Raw genomic sequence first — 18,289 nt, forward strand, 5'->3', positions numbered from 1 at the left:
ACAGGAAGGCAGTTGTATCCTGGAGTCGAGAGACACCGCGACGAACTCATCCTTGACGGACTGTTGGCGCTGCCACAGCCCTGCCTTGTGAACTATTGTCCTGCCTGCTGGCGCTGCCGCGGCCCTCTGCAACCTTCATCCTCGTGGGACCTGCTGGCGCTGCCGCGGCCCTCTGCAACCTGCATTCTCGTGGGACCTGCTGGCGCTGCCGCGGCCCGTTGTAACCTTCATCCTCGTGGGACCTGCTGGCGCTGCCGCGGCCCTCTGCAACCTGCATTCTCGTGGGACCTGCTGGCGCTGCCGCGGCCCGTTGTAACCTTCATCCTCGTGGGACCTGCTGGCGCTGCCGCGGCCCTCTGCAACCTTCATCCTCGTGGGACCTGCTGGCGCTGCCGCGGCCCGTTGTAACCTTCATCCTCGTGGGACCTGCTGGCGCTGCCGCGGCCCGTTGCAACCTGCATTCTCGTGGGACCTGCTGGCGCTGCCGCGGCCCGTGCCACCTACGACCTCTTCGGGACCTGCCGGCGCTGCCGCGGTCTGACCCATCCGAACACCGAGCTCGAGGATTGTGAGCTATCACCGTTACACACCCGTACCCGTGGGTACCAAGACTGTCCCGCTACCCCCTTCCCTTACTAGAGACTAGAATTGAGAGGATCATCGTGTCCTGATCGCCCTGTATCGTACCACTCTACTACCCGAAGTGCCTATAAAAGGTGTTACCATAAGCTTTGTGTGGTGTCCATCTGTGGGGGGGAAGTTACCTGTCTGTGCGATCACTGTGCTCGGCCGACCCTCCAGGTCCCCGTCTAACATTGGTGGCTAGCGGCGCGATCCGAACCAACGCGTACCGTACAGACAGTAACTCACCCTACGACTAAAACCACAATGACGACCAAAGAGAGCGGATCGGCGGAGAAGTTCCAGATGGAAAAGCTGGAAGAATACAACCACCGAGAGCTCAAACAATTTTGCATGGACTTAGGCATTGCTACCACCGGGCTAAGCACAAAAGAAGACTTCAAAAACGCCCTAGAGGCCTGGACAGAGACAAATACCGCAACCCCCCGGGACCCCGCAGCCCCGGAAGTCAACACCACCCGGACGGAGGAACGGAGACCAGGCCCCTCCCATGAAGAGATCCAGGAGCGGGAAAAAAATAGATTACACGAGTTAGACTTGGCACGACTCAGATTAGACGGAGAATTGAAACTGGCGGAACAAAAAATAAACTTAGAACACTTACGGCTCAGAGAAGAGCGAGAGGAAAAACAGAGACAGAGAGACCTCGAAGAAAAAAGACTGGCATACGAGCACGAGTGCAAACTAGCGGAGATAGAAATACGCAAACTGAACAAAAACCTAGGGGTGCCCGAGCAACCGTACTCCCCGGGTCCTACCGAGCAGAAGGTCCACATCCCCAAGGATGTGGTCCGAGAATATCACCGGAACGACGACATACAGCAGTGGTTCAAAGCCTATGAGATTGCCATGACCGCCCACCGGGTCGCTCGAAGTGACTGGGGAGCCGGTCTATGGGGGAGATTCGTCAACGAGGGTCGTGATGCCCTGCTGCAGCTTCCGGACCATCAAATGACGTCCTATGACCATATGAAGGCCGCCCTCCTCAGTCGATATGGACTTACACCCGAAATGTACCGCCAGAGGTTCCGCAACTGCACCCGGATCCCAGGTACGACGTGGTTGGAATACGTGAACTATTTCAGCCGAGCCTTCGAGGGGTGGATCAAGGGTAACAACGTAACCACTTACGAACAACTCTTCAATCTCATTGTATGGGAGCACCTCTCCAACAACTGCTTTGTCGAGCTCAGGCAGCACCTCCTCGACAGTAAATTGACTGAACCCCGGCAGCTCGCCACCGAGGCTGACCGGTGGGAGAGCACCCGAGTGGCCCGGAGTGGGCCGAATGAGCAGAACAGAACCAACCAAGGTCACCATCGTCCCCGAGGAGGAGGAGGAGGCCCGGGCCGGGGCAGAGACGCCGCCCCGGCCGCACCCACTAACGCCACCCCGGCTCCAGCAGGCCGGGGAAACCCCCCGATGCGCCCGGGGTTCCGAGCTAACGTGACGTGTCATCGATGCCAGCGAGTCGGCCACTATGCCAGTGACCCGACCTGCCCGAAGAACCAGGTCCCCGGGCCCCGCCAGATGGCGGCCGCCGCCCTGGGAGAAGAACAAATCTCCGAAGACACGGAGACCTATGAGTCGGAGCAGTTCGAGTGGGAACCCGCCGCCATGACCCTGGCATGCCTGGGAGGAAGAGACATGGTCCCGCGGACTCCCCTGCCCGCCAACACTCGGAAGTACAGCCAATGGGTGAGCATCAATAGGCGCAAGGCCGAGGCCCTGCGTGACACCGGGGCCAGTGTGACGGCCGTCCGCTGTCACCTGGTGACCCCAGAACAAATCCTACCAAACGTACTTTGCCCCGTCCGATCGGCAGACAACTCGGAGAGCCTGTGTCGGATGGCCTGCTTCCCCTTCGAATGGGGAGGAGTGTCCGGCATGCTGAAAGTAACTGTCCGTGACGATGCCCCCGTAGACTGCCTCCTGGGGAACGATCTCGAGAGCTCCCCGTGGGCCGCTGTGGAAAGAAGAGAGCATCTGGGGATGTTGGGTCTCCCGGACTGGGCATGCGTAACCACCCGGTCCATGGCCACCCGCACCATCCCTAGACCAGAAGAACCAGAATGGGCAGCGCCTCCGCCCTCGATCACTCCAGAAGAAGACTTCCTCCAGACCGACCACCCGGACCCCACCCCAGAGGGGTCCACACAGCCCCCCGAGCTTCCCGACCTGGCTCAGTGGCGTCAAGAAGGGGGGCCCACCCAGGAACAATTCCGGCAGGAGCAAAAGACCTGCCCCTCCCTCGAGGGATTGCGACAGCAAGCGCTCGCCCAGAGCCAAGGAGACACCACCGGGGCCCACTGGGTTTATTGGGACAATGATCTCTTGTACAGCGAACAGAAAATCGCAGAACTGGGGGCCGGGCGAGTGCTGGTGGTGCCCCTCCACTTCAGAGACTTCCTGTTGAACCTAGCCCACGATGTCCCCCTGGCCGGGCACCTGGGCCAAGACAAGACCTACCACCGCCTGGTGACTCACTTTTTTTGGCCCAAAATGAGGAACGACGTATCCAACCATTGCCGGTCCTGCCCGACCTGCCAGGCCAGTGGGAAGAGCGGCCGCAAACTCAAGGCACCCCTACAACCATTCCCCGTGGTGACCACCCCGTTCGAAAGGGTGGGAATAGACATTGTGGGGCCCCTGGACCCCCGAACAGCACAGGGACATCGCTTCATCCTGGTCCTGGTGGATCACGCTACCCGCTATCCTCAGGCGGTCCCCCTTCGTACGATAACAGCCCCAGTAGTGGGTCGAGCCTTGATGGGGATCTTCTCTCGAGTGGGCTTCCCCCGAGAAGTCGTCAGCGACAGGGGTACGAACTTTATCTCAAAATACATGAAGTCCCTCTGGCAACAGTGTGGGGTCACCTACCGATTCACGACCCCCTATCACCCTCAAGGGAACGGACTGGTTGAGCGGTTCAACCGCACGCTCAAAGGGATGATTGGGGGGTTGGAAGAGCCCCTCCGTCGCCAGTGGGATGTGCTACTACCGTGCCTTCTCTTTGCCTACCGAGAAGTCCCCCAGAAGTCCCTCGGCTTCAGCCCTTTCGAACTCTTGTATGGACACCCGGTGCGAGGCCCGCTCAGCCTAGTCAAAGAAGGCTGGGAAATGCCCCCTCTAAAGAACCCTCCAGATGTTTTCAAGTACCTCCTAACCCTCCGCAACCAGACCAGAAGGTTCAGAGAGATGGCAAAAGCAAACCTGGAGGCCAGTCAGGAGGACATGAAAAGGTGGTACGATAGAAATGCATCCTCCATCGAATTTGAACCCGGTCAACAAGTGTGGGTAATGTCTCCCACCGAACCATGCGCCCTGCAAGACAAATGGACGGGGCCCTTCAAAGTAATCGAGCGCAAGAGCCCTGTCACCAATCTCATCGATATGGAATCTTCCCGAAACCCTCTCCGGGTCCTCCACGCTAATAGACTGAAACCCCACTTTGTACGCTCCGAACTCAGCCTCCTGATGGCAACCGACAATGGAACCGAGGAGGACTCCGAACCCCTCCCTGACCTCCTACGGTCACGGGAGAAGGACGGCTCCGTGGACGGGGTCCGACTCTCGGAGGCCCTCACCCTGGAACAGCGCCAAGGCTGCCGAGTCCTCCTGCTACAGTTCTCCACCCTGTTCTCCCTCACCCCAGGGGTCACCCCCTGGTGCTTACACGACGTGGACACGGGAGACAGTCCCCCTATCCGCCATCGGGCCTACCGCGTACCAGATCGGGTACGGGCCTGCATCCAAGAGGAGGTGGCCAAGATGCTCACCCTCGGGATCATCGAGCCCTCAGACAGCCCCTGGGCCAGCCCAGTGGTACTGGTCCCCAAAGCGGCCGCCCCCGGCGCCACGCCGGAGCTCCGGTTCTGCGTCGACTACCGGGGCTTGAATGCGGTCACCAGAACAGACGCACACCCCATCCCCCGAGCAGATGAACTAATCGACCGCATGGGAGCTGCCCGCTACCTCAGCATCTTCGACCTGACAGCGGGCTACCGGCAGATCGGTCTCACACCCCGGGCCCAAGAACGATCTGCATTCTCTACCCCGGATGGCCACTATCACTTCAAGGTCATGCCATTCGGCATGAAGAATGCCCCAGCAACCTTTCAGCGGCTAGTAAACCAGGTCCTGGCAGGACTCGAAGGATTCAGCGCCGCCTACCTGGACGATATCGCTGTGTACAGCCACCACTGGTCTGACCACCTCCACCACCTCCGAGAGGTGCTACAGGCCCTCCAACGAGCTGGCCTCACGATCAAGGCCAGCAAATGCCAAATTGGCCAGGGGTCCGTGACCTATCTCGGGCACCAGGTGGGAAGCGGTCTGGTGGCCCCTCTGCAACTCAAGATCGCGGCCATCCAGTCGTGGCAGTCCCCCATCACCCAGACCGAGGTCCGCGCCTTCTTGGGACTCACGGGCTACTACCGACGGTTCGTGAGGGACTATGGCAGCATCGTAGGGCCCCTCACGGAACTCACCTCCAAAAACCAACCAAAGAAGGTCAACTGGACCCCAGACTGTCAAGCGGCCTTCGAGAAGCTGAAGGCCGCCATGTGCTCCGCCCCGGTGCTCCAGGCCCCCGACTACAGTCGGGAATTTATCGTCCAAACAGATGCCTCCGACCATGGCGTTGGGGCAGTCCTTTCCCAGCTGAACCCCGAAGGACTTGACCAGCCAGTGGCTTTCATCAGCAGACGGCTCCTGGCCCGAGAACGACGCTGGAGCACCATCGAGAGGGAGGCCTTCGCCGTGGTGTGGGCCCTCAAAAAGCTCCGGCCTTATCTCTTCGGCACCCACTTCCGGGTCCAGACCGATCATCGACCCCTGCAATGGCTCATGCAGATGCGGGGGGAAAACCCGAAACTACTACGTTGGTCCATCTCCCTGCAGGGGATGGACTTCACTGTGGAACATCGACCCGGCCAAGACCACGCCAACGCGGATGGCCTGTCCCGCTTTTTCCGCCTCGACGAGGAAAGTCCCCAAGAAGATGGGTGACTCTCCCCGCCTTCAGCTGGGGGGGACGCATGTTGGACAGGCCACATGAAGGGCTCCCTCCCTCCCCGCAGGACAGGGCCCAGGCCACCGTCAGCACCATTGCCCGGCCCAGCCGCCATCTTGGACACGGCACCACGCGGCCGCGCGGCCTCAGCCCGACCCCAACCCTGGGCCTGGCCAGGCCCCGACATCCCGGCACCACCCTCCACCCAGGAGGTGAACGGCCCACTTGGCAGGTCAATGGGAGTACGAAGTGTCGACGGCTCTCCCCCGCCAGGTGCCGAGCACCCCCAGCCTCCTCGGGCGCTGGCTCCACCCCCCTGCTGGGTGTCTGGACTCCCTCATCCCAGACCTCCCGACCTCCAAGAGCGAGGGTCCGGACATCAAAGGGCGCCAGACCTATAACTGAGGCAGCCCCAGGACAGGAAGGCAGTTGTATCCTGGAGTCGAGAGACACCGCGACGAACTCATCCTTGACGGACTGTTGGCGCTGCCACAGCCCTGCCTTGTGAACTATTGTCCTGCCTGCTGGCGCTGCCGCGGCCCTCTGCAACCTTCATCCTCGTGGGACCTGCTGGCGCTGCCGCGGCCCTCTGCAACCTGCATTCTCGTGGGACCTGCTGGCGCTGCCGCGGCCCGTTGTAACCTTCATCCTCGTGGGACCTGCTGGCGCTGCCGCGGCCCTCTGCAACCTGCATTCTCGTGGGACCTGCTGGCGCTGCCGCGGCCCGTTGTAACCTTCATCCTCGTGGGACCTGCTGGCGCTGCCGCGGCCCTCTGCAACCTTCATCCTCGTGGGACCTGCTGGCGCTGCCGCGGCCCGTTGTAACCTTCATCCTCGTGGGACCAGCTGGCGCTGCCGCGGCCCGTTGCAACCTGCATTCTCGTGGGACCTGCTGGCGCTGCCGCGGCCCGTGCCACCTACGACCTCTTCGGGACCTGCCGGCGCTGCCGCGGTCTGACCCATCCGAACACCGAGCTCGAGGATTGTGAGCTATCACCGTTACACACCCGTACCCGTGGGTACCAAGACTGTCCCGCTACCCCCTTCCCTTACTAGAGACTAGAATTGAGAGGATCATCGTGTCCTGATCGCCCTGTATCGTACCACTCTACTACCCGAAGTGCCTATAAAAGGTGTTACCATAAGCTTTGTGTGGTGTCCATCTGTGGGGGGGAAGTTACCTGTCTGTGCGATCACTGTGCTCGGCCGACCCTCCAGGTCCCCGTCTAACAGGGAGGAGGAACGGAGGGTGCGGGGAGGGGCGTGAGAGGAGATCAAAGAGTTGATAAAGAAAGGAGCAGACCGAGCCTGCGCCCGAAAGGCCAGGCAGGCAAGTTTGAACAGAGGCCTAAACTGGACAGGGAGCCAGTGTAGGATTTTAAGGGCGGGAGTGATGTGGGAGAACTTCGGAAGACAGAGGACAAGACGGGCCGCCTGGTTTTGGATGGCCTGGAGGCGACGGGTCTCGTAGGCAGGAATGCCTACATACAGGCCATTGCCGTAATCCAGGCGAGATGTAATAAGGGCAGTGATGATGACTTTGAGGGCATCAACAGAAAAAAAACGGGAAATCTTACGAATGAGGCGGAGGGAAAGAAAACAAGAGTATACAACAGAGCTAATGTGAGCATGCATCGAAAGATCATTGCTGACCTTGATGCCCAAGGTGCGAACAGAGGGAACCGGGGAAGGTGGAGGACCAAAAGAAAGGGGCCAATGGACTGGGGACCAAGGGTTAGAGGGACCACCAGTGAGGACAAGCTCTGTCTTGTCTGGGTTGAGCTTCAAATGATTGAAGCTCATCCACTGAGTGATAAAGACAAGAGTCGACCTGAACTTGGGAAGAGAGTGAGTGGGGGAAGATAGATCAAAGACGAGCTGGAGGTCGTCAGCGTAGTTATACACCGAGACCCCCAGCTCAAGGAGCGATAAAATGAGGGGACGGATATAGAGGTTAAAGAGAAGAGGGGAAAGAGAAGAGCCTTGGGGTACCCCACAGGTGACCGGAAGAGGAGGGGCAGAGAAGGGGGAGAGGTGGACTGCCTGTGATCGTCCCTGCAAAAAGGACGCGATCCAAGAGAGGGCAACGCCCTGGATGCCCGCTGCGCTGACACGGTCGAGAAGAATAGCATGATCGACCGTGTCAAACGCAGCGGACAGATCCAAAAGGACCAAGGCCTGAGGAAGGTTGCCATCGGCCTTGGCCTTCAGTTCGTCAAGGACCGCAAGGACCACGCCCTCAGTGGAGTGGCCCGGTCGAAAGCCAGCCTGGTGGGAGGCCAAGATGTTATTCTCCTCGATGTAGGATGAGAGACAGGATGTTACATGGCTCTCAAGAATCTTCCCTAGATAGGGGAGGAGGGAGATCGGCCTAAAATTCGATGGAAGGGAGGGATCCAGGCCAGCTTTCTTCAGGATGGGAAGCACAATGGCAGACTTAAAGAAAGAGGGGACGGAACCCAGAGCCAGACAAGAGTTAAGGAAAGTTAGGGGGGGGGTAGGACAACTAGTGAATAAAGTTCTAAGGATGCGAGCGGGTGCACAGTCCACCGGAGAGCCGGACTTGACCTTAACAAGGAGGCCGAGAAAAAGCTCAGAAGAAATAGGTGTGAAATGATCAAAAACAGGGGCAGAGAGAGGGGAGTGATCCGGTTGATCGGGATGAGGCACAATCGGAATGTTGGCCTTAATGGTGGTTATTTTGTTGATGAAATAAGAGTTCAACGAGTAGCAGAGGGATTGCGAAGGAGCAGGGGAAAGACCCGCACGGTCAGAAGTGGCAAGGCTACGGACCAGAGAAAAGATCTCGCGAGTTTTATTAGCTGAAAGGGCAACACGGTCGGAGAAGTATTTGGATTTGGCCGCTAGGATGGCTGATTTATACTTGTTGAGAAGAGCCCTATATTTCAGGCGGAGAGTGGGGCAATAGGTGCGACGCCAGCGACGTTCCGACCGTCTAAGCTCAAGCTTCAGGGATCTGAGGTCATTGGAGAACCACTTGTGGGCGTCGTGAAGACGGGCCGATCTAATCTTTTTAAGGGGAGCGGCCTGATCACAAGCCGAGGAAAGCCAAGCGTGAATGGCATCCGCCTGGTTTTCCACGGAAATGTCGGTCAGGGCGGGTGCCGATAAAGATAGGGAGGAGGAGAGATCGTTGAGATCAGCCTTGTTCCAGCACCGAGCCCAGATGTTCTTGGGCAGGGTAGCTTTCTCGGGCTGACCTAAGGGGATGGAGAAGGAGATCAAACAATGATCGGACCAGCCACAGGGGGAGATAGAAGACACCAGGGGATTGCAACGAAGAGACCAGATCTGGTCAAGGATATGACCATGGGTGTGGGTAGGGGTCAAAACGTGGGACGAGAAGTTGAGACAGCGGAGAGTAGTGGAAAAATCTTTAGAGAGGGGGTCCTCCTGCGGATCGCACGGCCAAAAATTAAAATCCCCCAGCAGAATTAGCGAAGAATTATCTACAGCCAGGGTGGCCAAGAGGTCCTGCAGAGAGGACACAAAAGAAGACATGTACTGGGGGGGGCGATACAGAAGAATCACAGTGAGGGGAACCGGGAGGTTGAGCGAGCGGGCCACCAGGAAATCTACATTAGTGATGCCAGGATGCGAAAGGAGCTGAAATTGCAGGGATCGGCGGACTATCATCGCCACGCCACCCCCAGATCTTCCATCTGGGCGGTCGGCGCGGAGGGCGTAGTGAGTTGCAGGAAGAATCGCGAGAAGGTCGGGAAGGGAATGGGAGGAAAACCAAGTCTCGGTGAGGAAAAGAAAGTCCGGGGGGTCAGTGTCCAGTAGGTTGAAAAGAGCGGTTTGATTTTTTACGGCCGAGCGGGTATTCAAAAGAATAGCAGAGGCGTCAAGGGGAGCAGGGGAAGCACGCGGAAGGGAGGGCGGAGAGGAGATTGGGGAAGACGAAGGCAAGACGACACCGGGAAGGCTCTGTGTGTGGGGGGGACCTCTGTGTGTGTGTGGGGGGCTCTGTGTGTGTGTGGGGAGGCTCGGTGTGTGTGTGTGTGTGTGGGGCTCTGTGTGTGGGGCTCTGTGTGTGTGAGGCTCTGTGTGTGTTGGGCTCTGTGTGTGAGGCTCTGTGTGTGTGGGGCTCTGTGTGTGTGTGGGGCTCTGTGTGTGTGTGTGGGGCTCTGTGTGTGTGTGGGGGGGGGCTCTGTGTGTGTGGGGGGGCTCCGTGTGTGTGGGGCTCTGTGTGTGTGTGTGGGGGACTCTGTGTGTGTGGGGGGCTCTGTGTGTGTGTGGGGGGCTCTATGTGTGTGTGTGTGGGGCTCTGTGTGTGTGGGGGGCTCTGTGTGTGTGTGTGTGGGGGGGTAGGGGCTCTGGGGGTGCGTGTATTTGTGGGTCTCTGTGTGTGTGTGGGTCTCTGTGTGTGTGGGGGCTCTGTGTGTGTGGGGGGCTCTGTGTGTAGGGCTCTGTGTGTGTGGGGGGCTCTGTGTGTGTGTGTGTGTGGCTCTGTGTGTGTGTCTGTGGCTCTGTGTGGGTGGCTCTGTATGTGCGTGTGGGTGGCTCTGTATGTGCGTGTGGCTCTGTGTGGGTGTAAGTAAATGCAATAGGCCATGCATTTGCGAGCGATTAAGCTATTGGCATTGTAAATGACAATGCCATTTATTTAACGACTAAGCTATTGGCAATGTAAATTACAATGCCATTTATTTATGATTTAAAAAAAACCAAAAATGTCATGAGCAATGCCAATAGCTCTACCTTTAATAATGCCGAGACCATTGCATTGTAAATGCTTGTTTTCATTCTTTTAGGGAGGGCATTGCAACTGCACACTGCGACTTAGTCACTTGTTTCTTTTAGTTTGTGTATCATCTTAACAGAAACTATTTTGAAACGGTAAATTTAAGTAAAGCAAACATTCTGAATGGGCGCTGGGGCATCAATATTCATACGCACACGTCCACACATAGACAGTCACTTTGTAATACTTTTTCTTTAAGATAAAAAAACCATCCGAAAAAGGGCTGCCTATGCGTCCTCATGCCCGTGTGGCCGCCTTGGAATGGTTTTTATCATAAAAAACAACAAAAAATATAAAAATGGCCTTATATGCGTACACACCAGCAACTATCTTGGAATGTTGTTATTTTTCCTCATTTACTTTACCTTAGGCAAGCAAACATTTACCACGCCAATAGGTCTGTGTTTCAGAGGCAGAACCTGATGGCTTTAATGAAGCTTGCTTTCTAGAGGACAGCATTACACAAGGAAATGTTTCAGGCAATTCACTGACTTTCGAACTAGCCGGCGCAGTTTGATTGGGTGTATTTTGATGCCATTGGTTCTATTTAGTTTCAGGCATCTTTAATGTCATACTTTTTGCTTGTGAGTAGATTTATGTGTTTGATTGTCACTATCTATGTACACCTTTGATTCTCAGTGATTGAGTGTGTCATTCATTTTGTATGCTATTTATTGTTATTTTTAATCTTTAAGTGCCATTCGTTGGATAATCATCACTGTTATCAATTGTGTCATTAATTTTGTGTGCCATTGTTTATGCCGGTCATTGGGTTTAACTGTATTTGTTTAATGCTGGATGTCATTGATTCTGATTCCAATTGTGCTATTCATTCTGGATGAAATTTAGTTTATAGTTGGATTTGTGTGTGATTGGTTCTGTATGAAACTGAGATGCAATTGAACGTGTCAATGTATCTGTGTTTCACCAGGGTATGCTTGGTCCTGAGTTAGGATAGCAGTAATTATGAGAAAGTGGAATAATATTTGGCATGAGTGCGAACTCAAAGTCATTAAATTAACCTGAGCTCAACCCCTTGGAAGCTGTAGAACAAAGCAGACAGACTTAACGTACGGCAAAGTGTAAGGTATTTATGCAGTAGCAAAACAGTAATGCTGTCAGATTACCAAACAATAAAAATCCCAAACTGAATTAGAAACACAGATTAACATTTATTATTAATAACCAAAGTTACATCAAAATGACAAAAACCCAATACGTGGGACCAGAAATATGATTTTCTTTTTTAAAGCAGCCTAAATTCCCAATGGTAGTCAAGGGGCGCAGAAGACCAGGACATAGGCGCACTTTTACTCTGACTACGATGGAACACAAATTGGAAACACCAACCAGGTTGAACCTGGTCAAAGCATTTACCTATTGACTTTAGTCCTTTAAGTTCCAATCCACCACAGGAGTACACTTCTTAAGCCCCCTCAAGACCTAAGGGGAGGCACCAAGAGACTCAAATGGTGTCAGACACAGGCCAGTAGAGGGTTCAGTCCAGATCCAGTTGCCACTTGTCAGCTGGAAATGAGTAGAAAAAGGCCTCTATTAGCTTGTTGTGTTTGTGTCCCTGTATTTATAACAGGCCTAATATCCCTTAGAGTCCACTTATTTCTCCTGGGAATTAGAGAAAGCAGGTCCAGTACTGTGGGACTCTATTCAGGTCACAGACAGCAGGCTGAGTCCTCCTCTGATCTTCTTAAGGGCCAGGTGTCTTCTGAAGTGGGCACCTGAAGATGCCATATTAATGCCTGGCAAGGGCTAGTGGGTGGGAATTACTTTTGGGCATGACCTGATCAATGGCGTAAATGTTTCCATGATCGTCCCTACCCACTGTAGGCATTGTCAAGATGGCCACACTAAACTTGGGCTCTGAGGGCTGGATGTGTTTGTGTGAAATGTTCAGTCAAAATCCTAGTGTCCTTCCACATCTAACACCAAAATCCAGTTTGGAGCAGCCTAGTACCCCCAATAAACTCAGAGACCGAAGTCTGGTAGAACAAAGTAGGGTTTTTTCAGCAACTGCAAAAATTGTTTTTTTGGCACCCAGTTACCCTTCCTTTCAAGTGCACCTCCTGTGTTGTGATGGACGGAATGCTGAATAAATCATACATTCACCCCCGGTCAATAGATCTGGGGTAAATCCATTGTTCTTTTGCTCACCATGTCACCCCAGTTTAGACTCAGTCATATGCAAATCAGTCTTGACCCTATGCCTCATGGGAACAGTCCAGACCGAACTACTAAGCCAGGTCCCTGGACCGGAAACAAGCATCCTGGGGTCAGTTTCTGGGCATTACCCTTCATCAGCCAGGATAGCTTGAATCCAGTGGCACAGTGAGCAAGGGACCCACGTCTGAGCGTACCCATCCCACTTAGGGTGAAAAGTGCTAAGCAAGCAAATGATGGAAGGAATGCTGAATAAATTATGCATTCACTCCCAGTCAAGAGATCTGGGTTAAATCCATTGTTCTTTTGCTCACCATGCCACCACAGTTTAGAGCCAAGTGATGTTTATCAAAAAAATTATGTATAAAGGCCGAGATCTCTGAACTGGGGTCAATGTATGACATTGTTCTGCATTCTGTCCATCAATTGTTGTTTTTGCATTTGTCACCCCGAGTGGGACGGGTATGCCCAGACGTGGATCCCATGCTCTCCATGCCACTAGATTCAAGCTATCTTGGCTGATGAGGGGTGAAACCACCAAACCGGTCCTGGGAGGTTTTTTCGCATTCTGGCAGTTCGGGCTGGACTGTTCCCATTGGGCACAGGGCCAAGACTGATTTGCATATGGCTGGGTTCAAAGTGGAATGGCATGGTGAGCAAAAAAACAATGGATTTAGGCCCAGATCTCTGTACTGGGTTGAATGTATGGCATTGTTCTCCATTCTGTCCATCAATTGTTGTTTTTGTATATAAAAACCCAGCAGGCCTATCAAGCAGGATTTGACATTCAAGCAGGTTTTGACACTGTAATGTCAACAGGGGTGCTCACATCCCCACCCTGCATATTCTCTTAGGTTCAGAGGAGTCATCTTTGCCTAATGTGGTCAGCTTCTTATTTGCACGTTGGAAGAATTTCACACCTTGGGAGAGCAGATGCAAATATAGCCTACAAGAACTTCAGGCAGGGAAAAGGTAACTTTTTAAAAGTTCCCTTTCCTTAATATTTTTAAAAATCTGACTTCATCATTGAATTGGATTTTTAATACTTATTAAAAATAGTTCCATTATTTTTCTAGCTAGTCCCATTCTCGAGATAAAGTATTAGGATTTTAATTTGTGCTCTTATTTTTACATAGGACAGCCTAGTCACTGTAAGGTCATGTTAACATTATATTTTTCATGTCATATTTTTAAATATCATGCACCCTGCCTTGTGTGCTCCAAGACCTACATGGGGTGGCTTATTAATACTAAATGGGGGAGGGGGGTTTCCATGTCAAAAGGGTTTATTTTCACAGGTCAAATTGCAATTTTTAGGCTACCACAGTCGGCTTACAGTGGTAAGCCTGAGCCTTGTTTTACACTGTCACTGTTGTGGATGGCGCAGTATGTGATGCAGTGCACTAGAAACATTTAACTTACAGGCTCTAGATACTTTTTGTAGGATATACTAGGGACTTACAGGTAAGTTAAATGTACCAATTCGGAATATGCCAATTCGGCCATGTTTAAAAGGAGGGCACAGTTACTTTACTGCTGGTTAGCAGGGGAAAAGTATACAGAGTTCTAAACCTATCAAAAGACAAGGTTTAGCAAAACAAGATTCAGCGAAAGACAAAAAACCTGGGGTTGACTACACAGAAAAAGGTAGATATCCTACAGTAATTATACATAGTTCTTATCATCTACAGGCATGAGAATATGTGGCTGCCTTATGTTTGTGAATCAGATTTGCTTAGAGTGGAGGAACACAGCTTTGCCTTCTGCTGAGAATGTGACCCATCTTCTCACAGCTACTTTTCTCTTTTAGGACACCGCAGATTATGTGAAGCCCATCACCTTTAACCTGGAGTATGAACTGGTTGACCCAGATGCAGGGCCCATTCTGGAAGATGGTTGGCCGACTTCCCTTCGAGTCTCTGTATGTGGTTTCCTTTTATCTTGTTTGTGTGACTGCTTCGTACACAGTCCTGTAGAGGGCATACCCCACAGCGTGTGATAGTCAGTGTTAGAAGACAATCTGTGGAAATGACACATCATACTGCAGGAGATTTGTCTCATAAAACTATGTCTCTACCGCATTCACTAATCTAAAGTACATTTAAACGGAGCATAACTTTTATGTTTCAGTTCCATTGGAATTCATTACTTTGGCATGCTCTCTCGTGTCAGTGCTACCTGAAGCAAGGTTGTTGCTGTTCCTCGTCTATCAATATTACAATTTCTAGGGTGCAACCGTTCACCCTACAGGTTCTCTCGGGGCTGAGAGCTACTGATAAAAGCTCTTATTAGCAGAGATTGCAACAGAATTAACTGAGTCACAAAGATGGGACCTTGGACAATAAACGATCTGCCTCTTGGCATCTCTGAATTCAGGAAAGGCAAGCAAAACACTCAATGCTGAGCCGAGACTGACACAATTCCTGCATTTTGTAAACGTTTTCCTAATGAAATCACGGTGGTCAGCGTCATAAAGGACCTGATACACAAAACATGCCGTCTTAAACTTATCTTTTTGTGATGGCTATCCACTGTAGTTAGCAAAGCTTAGCAAAAATTGAGTGAAATTTGTTTGGCCAAACCAAACTCCCGACTGCCACATTCCGTATTAACTTCAGTCTATAGATTTGTTTGGAAGGCCAGGGGAAGTAGTATGTAGCGAGACTGAATTAACACATTCATTAACACCATTTTTAGAGAGAAGGTAAGAAAAGTGAATGACAAATTCGAGCCTATCAGTTTTAAAAGATTTCTGACTAAGTGAGCAGGTCCCAGGCAAGGGCACATAGAATTAAGACAAATAATTTAATCAAAAATTATAGAAGTACTTCCTGTAAGCATTATTTGTGACTAAAAGGGATTAATTGCAGGTCATGTTTGCTCATCCACCATCATACAAATGTGAGGACCTGAGGGAAACAGGTATTTTTTTTATGTTTCAGACTACGGACGTCAAATTTAATATGCATATCCTTTACATATGAATTAAATATGTGATTAAATTCATGGAGCATGTGAGAAATAGAAATGATAAAGAAGGGGAGACAAAAAAGAACCCCCAATAGCCAGGTTCAATGATTAGCTTAAACAACCTGCTTGAATTCTTTCGAATTCAATTTAGCAAAGTGCCTGTTCTTGCACAGAGCAGTCAGCTAGGTGCTGCAGAAGAATCCGATAGCCGGCACTTTCGAACTCACGTGACACATCAAATAAAATTAGCATGCTGACACCACAACTACAAAATGATCTTCATGTCCACACCAGAGTGAAACCTGCATATTATTCTTGATAAATGTTATTATTTTCCACACAAGTCTGTAGTTGAGCAGTTGCTGCTCTTTCAAGCCATCTGTTGGGTTTGGTATGAATGAAACTTGCTTAAAATGGCTTTATCATTAGTGTCCACGAATTTGAGTGAACAACCAACAGCTTAGTCCATCCAATCCAGGATCCCAATCACTTTAGCCTTTGAAAATACGAAGAACATCCAATGCTTTGAACTATTCCAATGCAAGGATCATATTCCGAATTGTCAATTTGTGGAATGTAATAATGGGCATACGATATGGAAATGTACTCCCTATGGCGACTATACTGGGATCACCACCAGTAGTATGAATACTCTCTGAAACTTGGGAGTGTTTTTGATAATATTCCTTTGTCTCCTATAAATAAACCTTATGACTAAATATCAAACCTTAGGCCAGATGTACAAAATTTCCATTTGCACAAAGTGGCTGCAAATTGCGCTCTGACTTTTTGCAAATGTGACAGTATTTTACGACCAACCTATGTACAAATAGGTCAGTTCACAAAACACTGAATCGTAGTGGGTCACTGTGAATTGATGAGGTAGGTTATGAAATGTAACTCGCTACAATTGGTGGCCATCACAGGGACGCTGGGGTGAGCAGAACACCATGTCTGTGATCTCATTGTAATAAAGAATATTGTTTTTTCGGTGCAGCCCATTTATCTTAAAGGAAACTGGACTGCACTTTAAAAAAAAGGTTATTTAAAAAAAAAAAACTTGTTTGAGTGTTGGCAAGGGTCCCCCCGGATCACTGCCTATTCCCCTACAACCTTTTTTAAAATTCACATAGAGGAAGGGGACGAAAGGGGACTCCTTGTTATGAATGTGTGAGCACCGCAACTTGGGAATTAGTAACTTCGCAATGTTTTTCAATGGATTACAGTTCGCAAAAATTGATACTCCCAAAACATATCCCTTCCAAGTACCAATTTGCTATGGGTTTTTAATCCCAATTTGTGATTCGGTGTCAGTAAATAAAGGGTACAGTACATAACAAATAGCTATTTTGCTGTCGCAATCCCACTGATTTTGAAAATCAAAGGCTGTGCCCAAAAGCTTGTCATAACTCTTATCCTATCGAAAAGAAAACCCATAATTCAGGCTGCAGTGGGGAGTCCCAGTTGTACTATTCTAGTCCAGTATACCTGGGACTTCCTCTAATCATAAATTGCAAAAAGCCCAGAATATTGTGGCATGGTTGACTATGGGTGAGCATGGATACCAAACTTTGTGGACTCCTCAGCTTAACTATCCAACAGATACTCACTCTGAGGTCATGTACACTATGCATATAGGATACTGGACACAGAGATCAAAGTACCTTTCAATGTCTTTAGACTCTTTCAGCCAGCTATATTTTGGAAGCGTGGTACTCTCTTTAGACTACAGTCATTTTCAGCAAGCAATGTTTGTGTAAGAAGAAGCTAAAAATCTTTGACTGGAATCAGTCTTTGGAACAGCCTGCTGTTGACCATTCGCCAAATACAATATCGTTTACATCACTGAAAGAAAGAAACAGTTCATTAACGTTTTACAAAGGCCTTTATTACATCTCTTAAAACAATGAGTAGCTTAATCTGAGTATTCCAGGAGTGTACAATCTGTGGTAGCAGGCTCATAAAGAAGCTCTTGGCACGTGTGCCTTGCTTTAGAATTTTATTTTTATGTTACACTACTTGAAATCTAATTACATCAAGTACAGGATGTATCGCTTGGCTGATGCTGATTTAGATTTCAGAGATGCAAGTATAATGAGAGGCATTAAAGGTTCAGTATGAGCGAAGTTTCACTTTATATCATTCCATTAACAATATGTCATGCTCCTATTTTTTTCGTTTATTTTGATATTTACATTTTACTTCTTACTATTTTGCAGATTTGTAATGTTGATATTGCCCATCGGCTAATGAGCCCCCATAGATGTACATATCCCCACTAACCCCCAGATGCATCAAGCATCCAATTTGCGATTCCTTATTAGCGAAAAATAAGGATTCGCTAATAAGGAATAGCAAAATGCTATGCATGAAGAAATCGCTAAAAAAATTGCGATTTCTTAATATTCCTTAATTGCGACTCGCAAATTGCGAGTCGCAATTAAGGAATACCTCCCCATTCATTCCTATGGGGCTCAATTTGCGATTAGCAATTAGCGAATCGCAAATTGAGAATGCAATTTCAAGGGTGCAGGGTTGCACCCCCGAAATTAATCTGTGCACATATGTTGCGCCAACATGAAACTTTGAAAAATGCATAAAAGTGCATTTTTCAAAGTTTTTGCAAATTACCATGAAGTTCAACTTCATGGTAATTTGCACCCCTATTAGCGAAATCGCTAATTTTTTTACTTTGTTGCATTGCATTTAAGGAATCTCAA

At 50.6% G+C, this 18,289-nt stretch overlaps 1 protein-coding gene across 1 annotated transcript in view; it reads left to right on the forward strand.

The window, feature by feature from the left end:
* ITGA11 (integrin subunit alpha 11) overlaps positions 1-18,289 on the forward strand; it is a 603,504-nt gene that overhangs the window by 413,791 nt on the left and 171,424 nt on the right. The window contains exon 18 of the mRNA XM_078683461.1: positions 14,410-14,520. Coding sequence (XP_078539587.1) covers positions 14,410-14,520 — 111 coding nt within the window. The remainder of the gene's footprint in view (positions 1-14,409; positions 14,521-18,289) is intronic.

Source organism: Lissotriton helveticus, chromosome 3_1 (genome assembly GCF_964261635.1).
Source record: "Lissotriton helveticus chromosome 3_1, aLisHel1.1, whole genome shotgun sequence".
Taxonomy (NCBI): domain Eukaryota; kingdom Metazoa; phylum Chordata; class Amphibia; order Caudata; family Salamandridae; genus Lissotriton; species Lissotriton helveticus.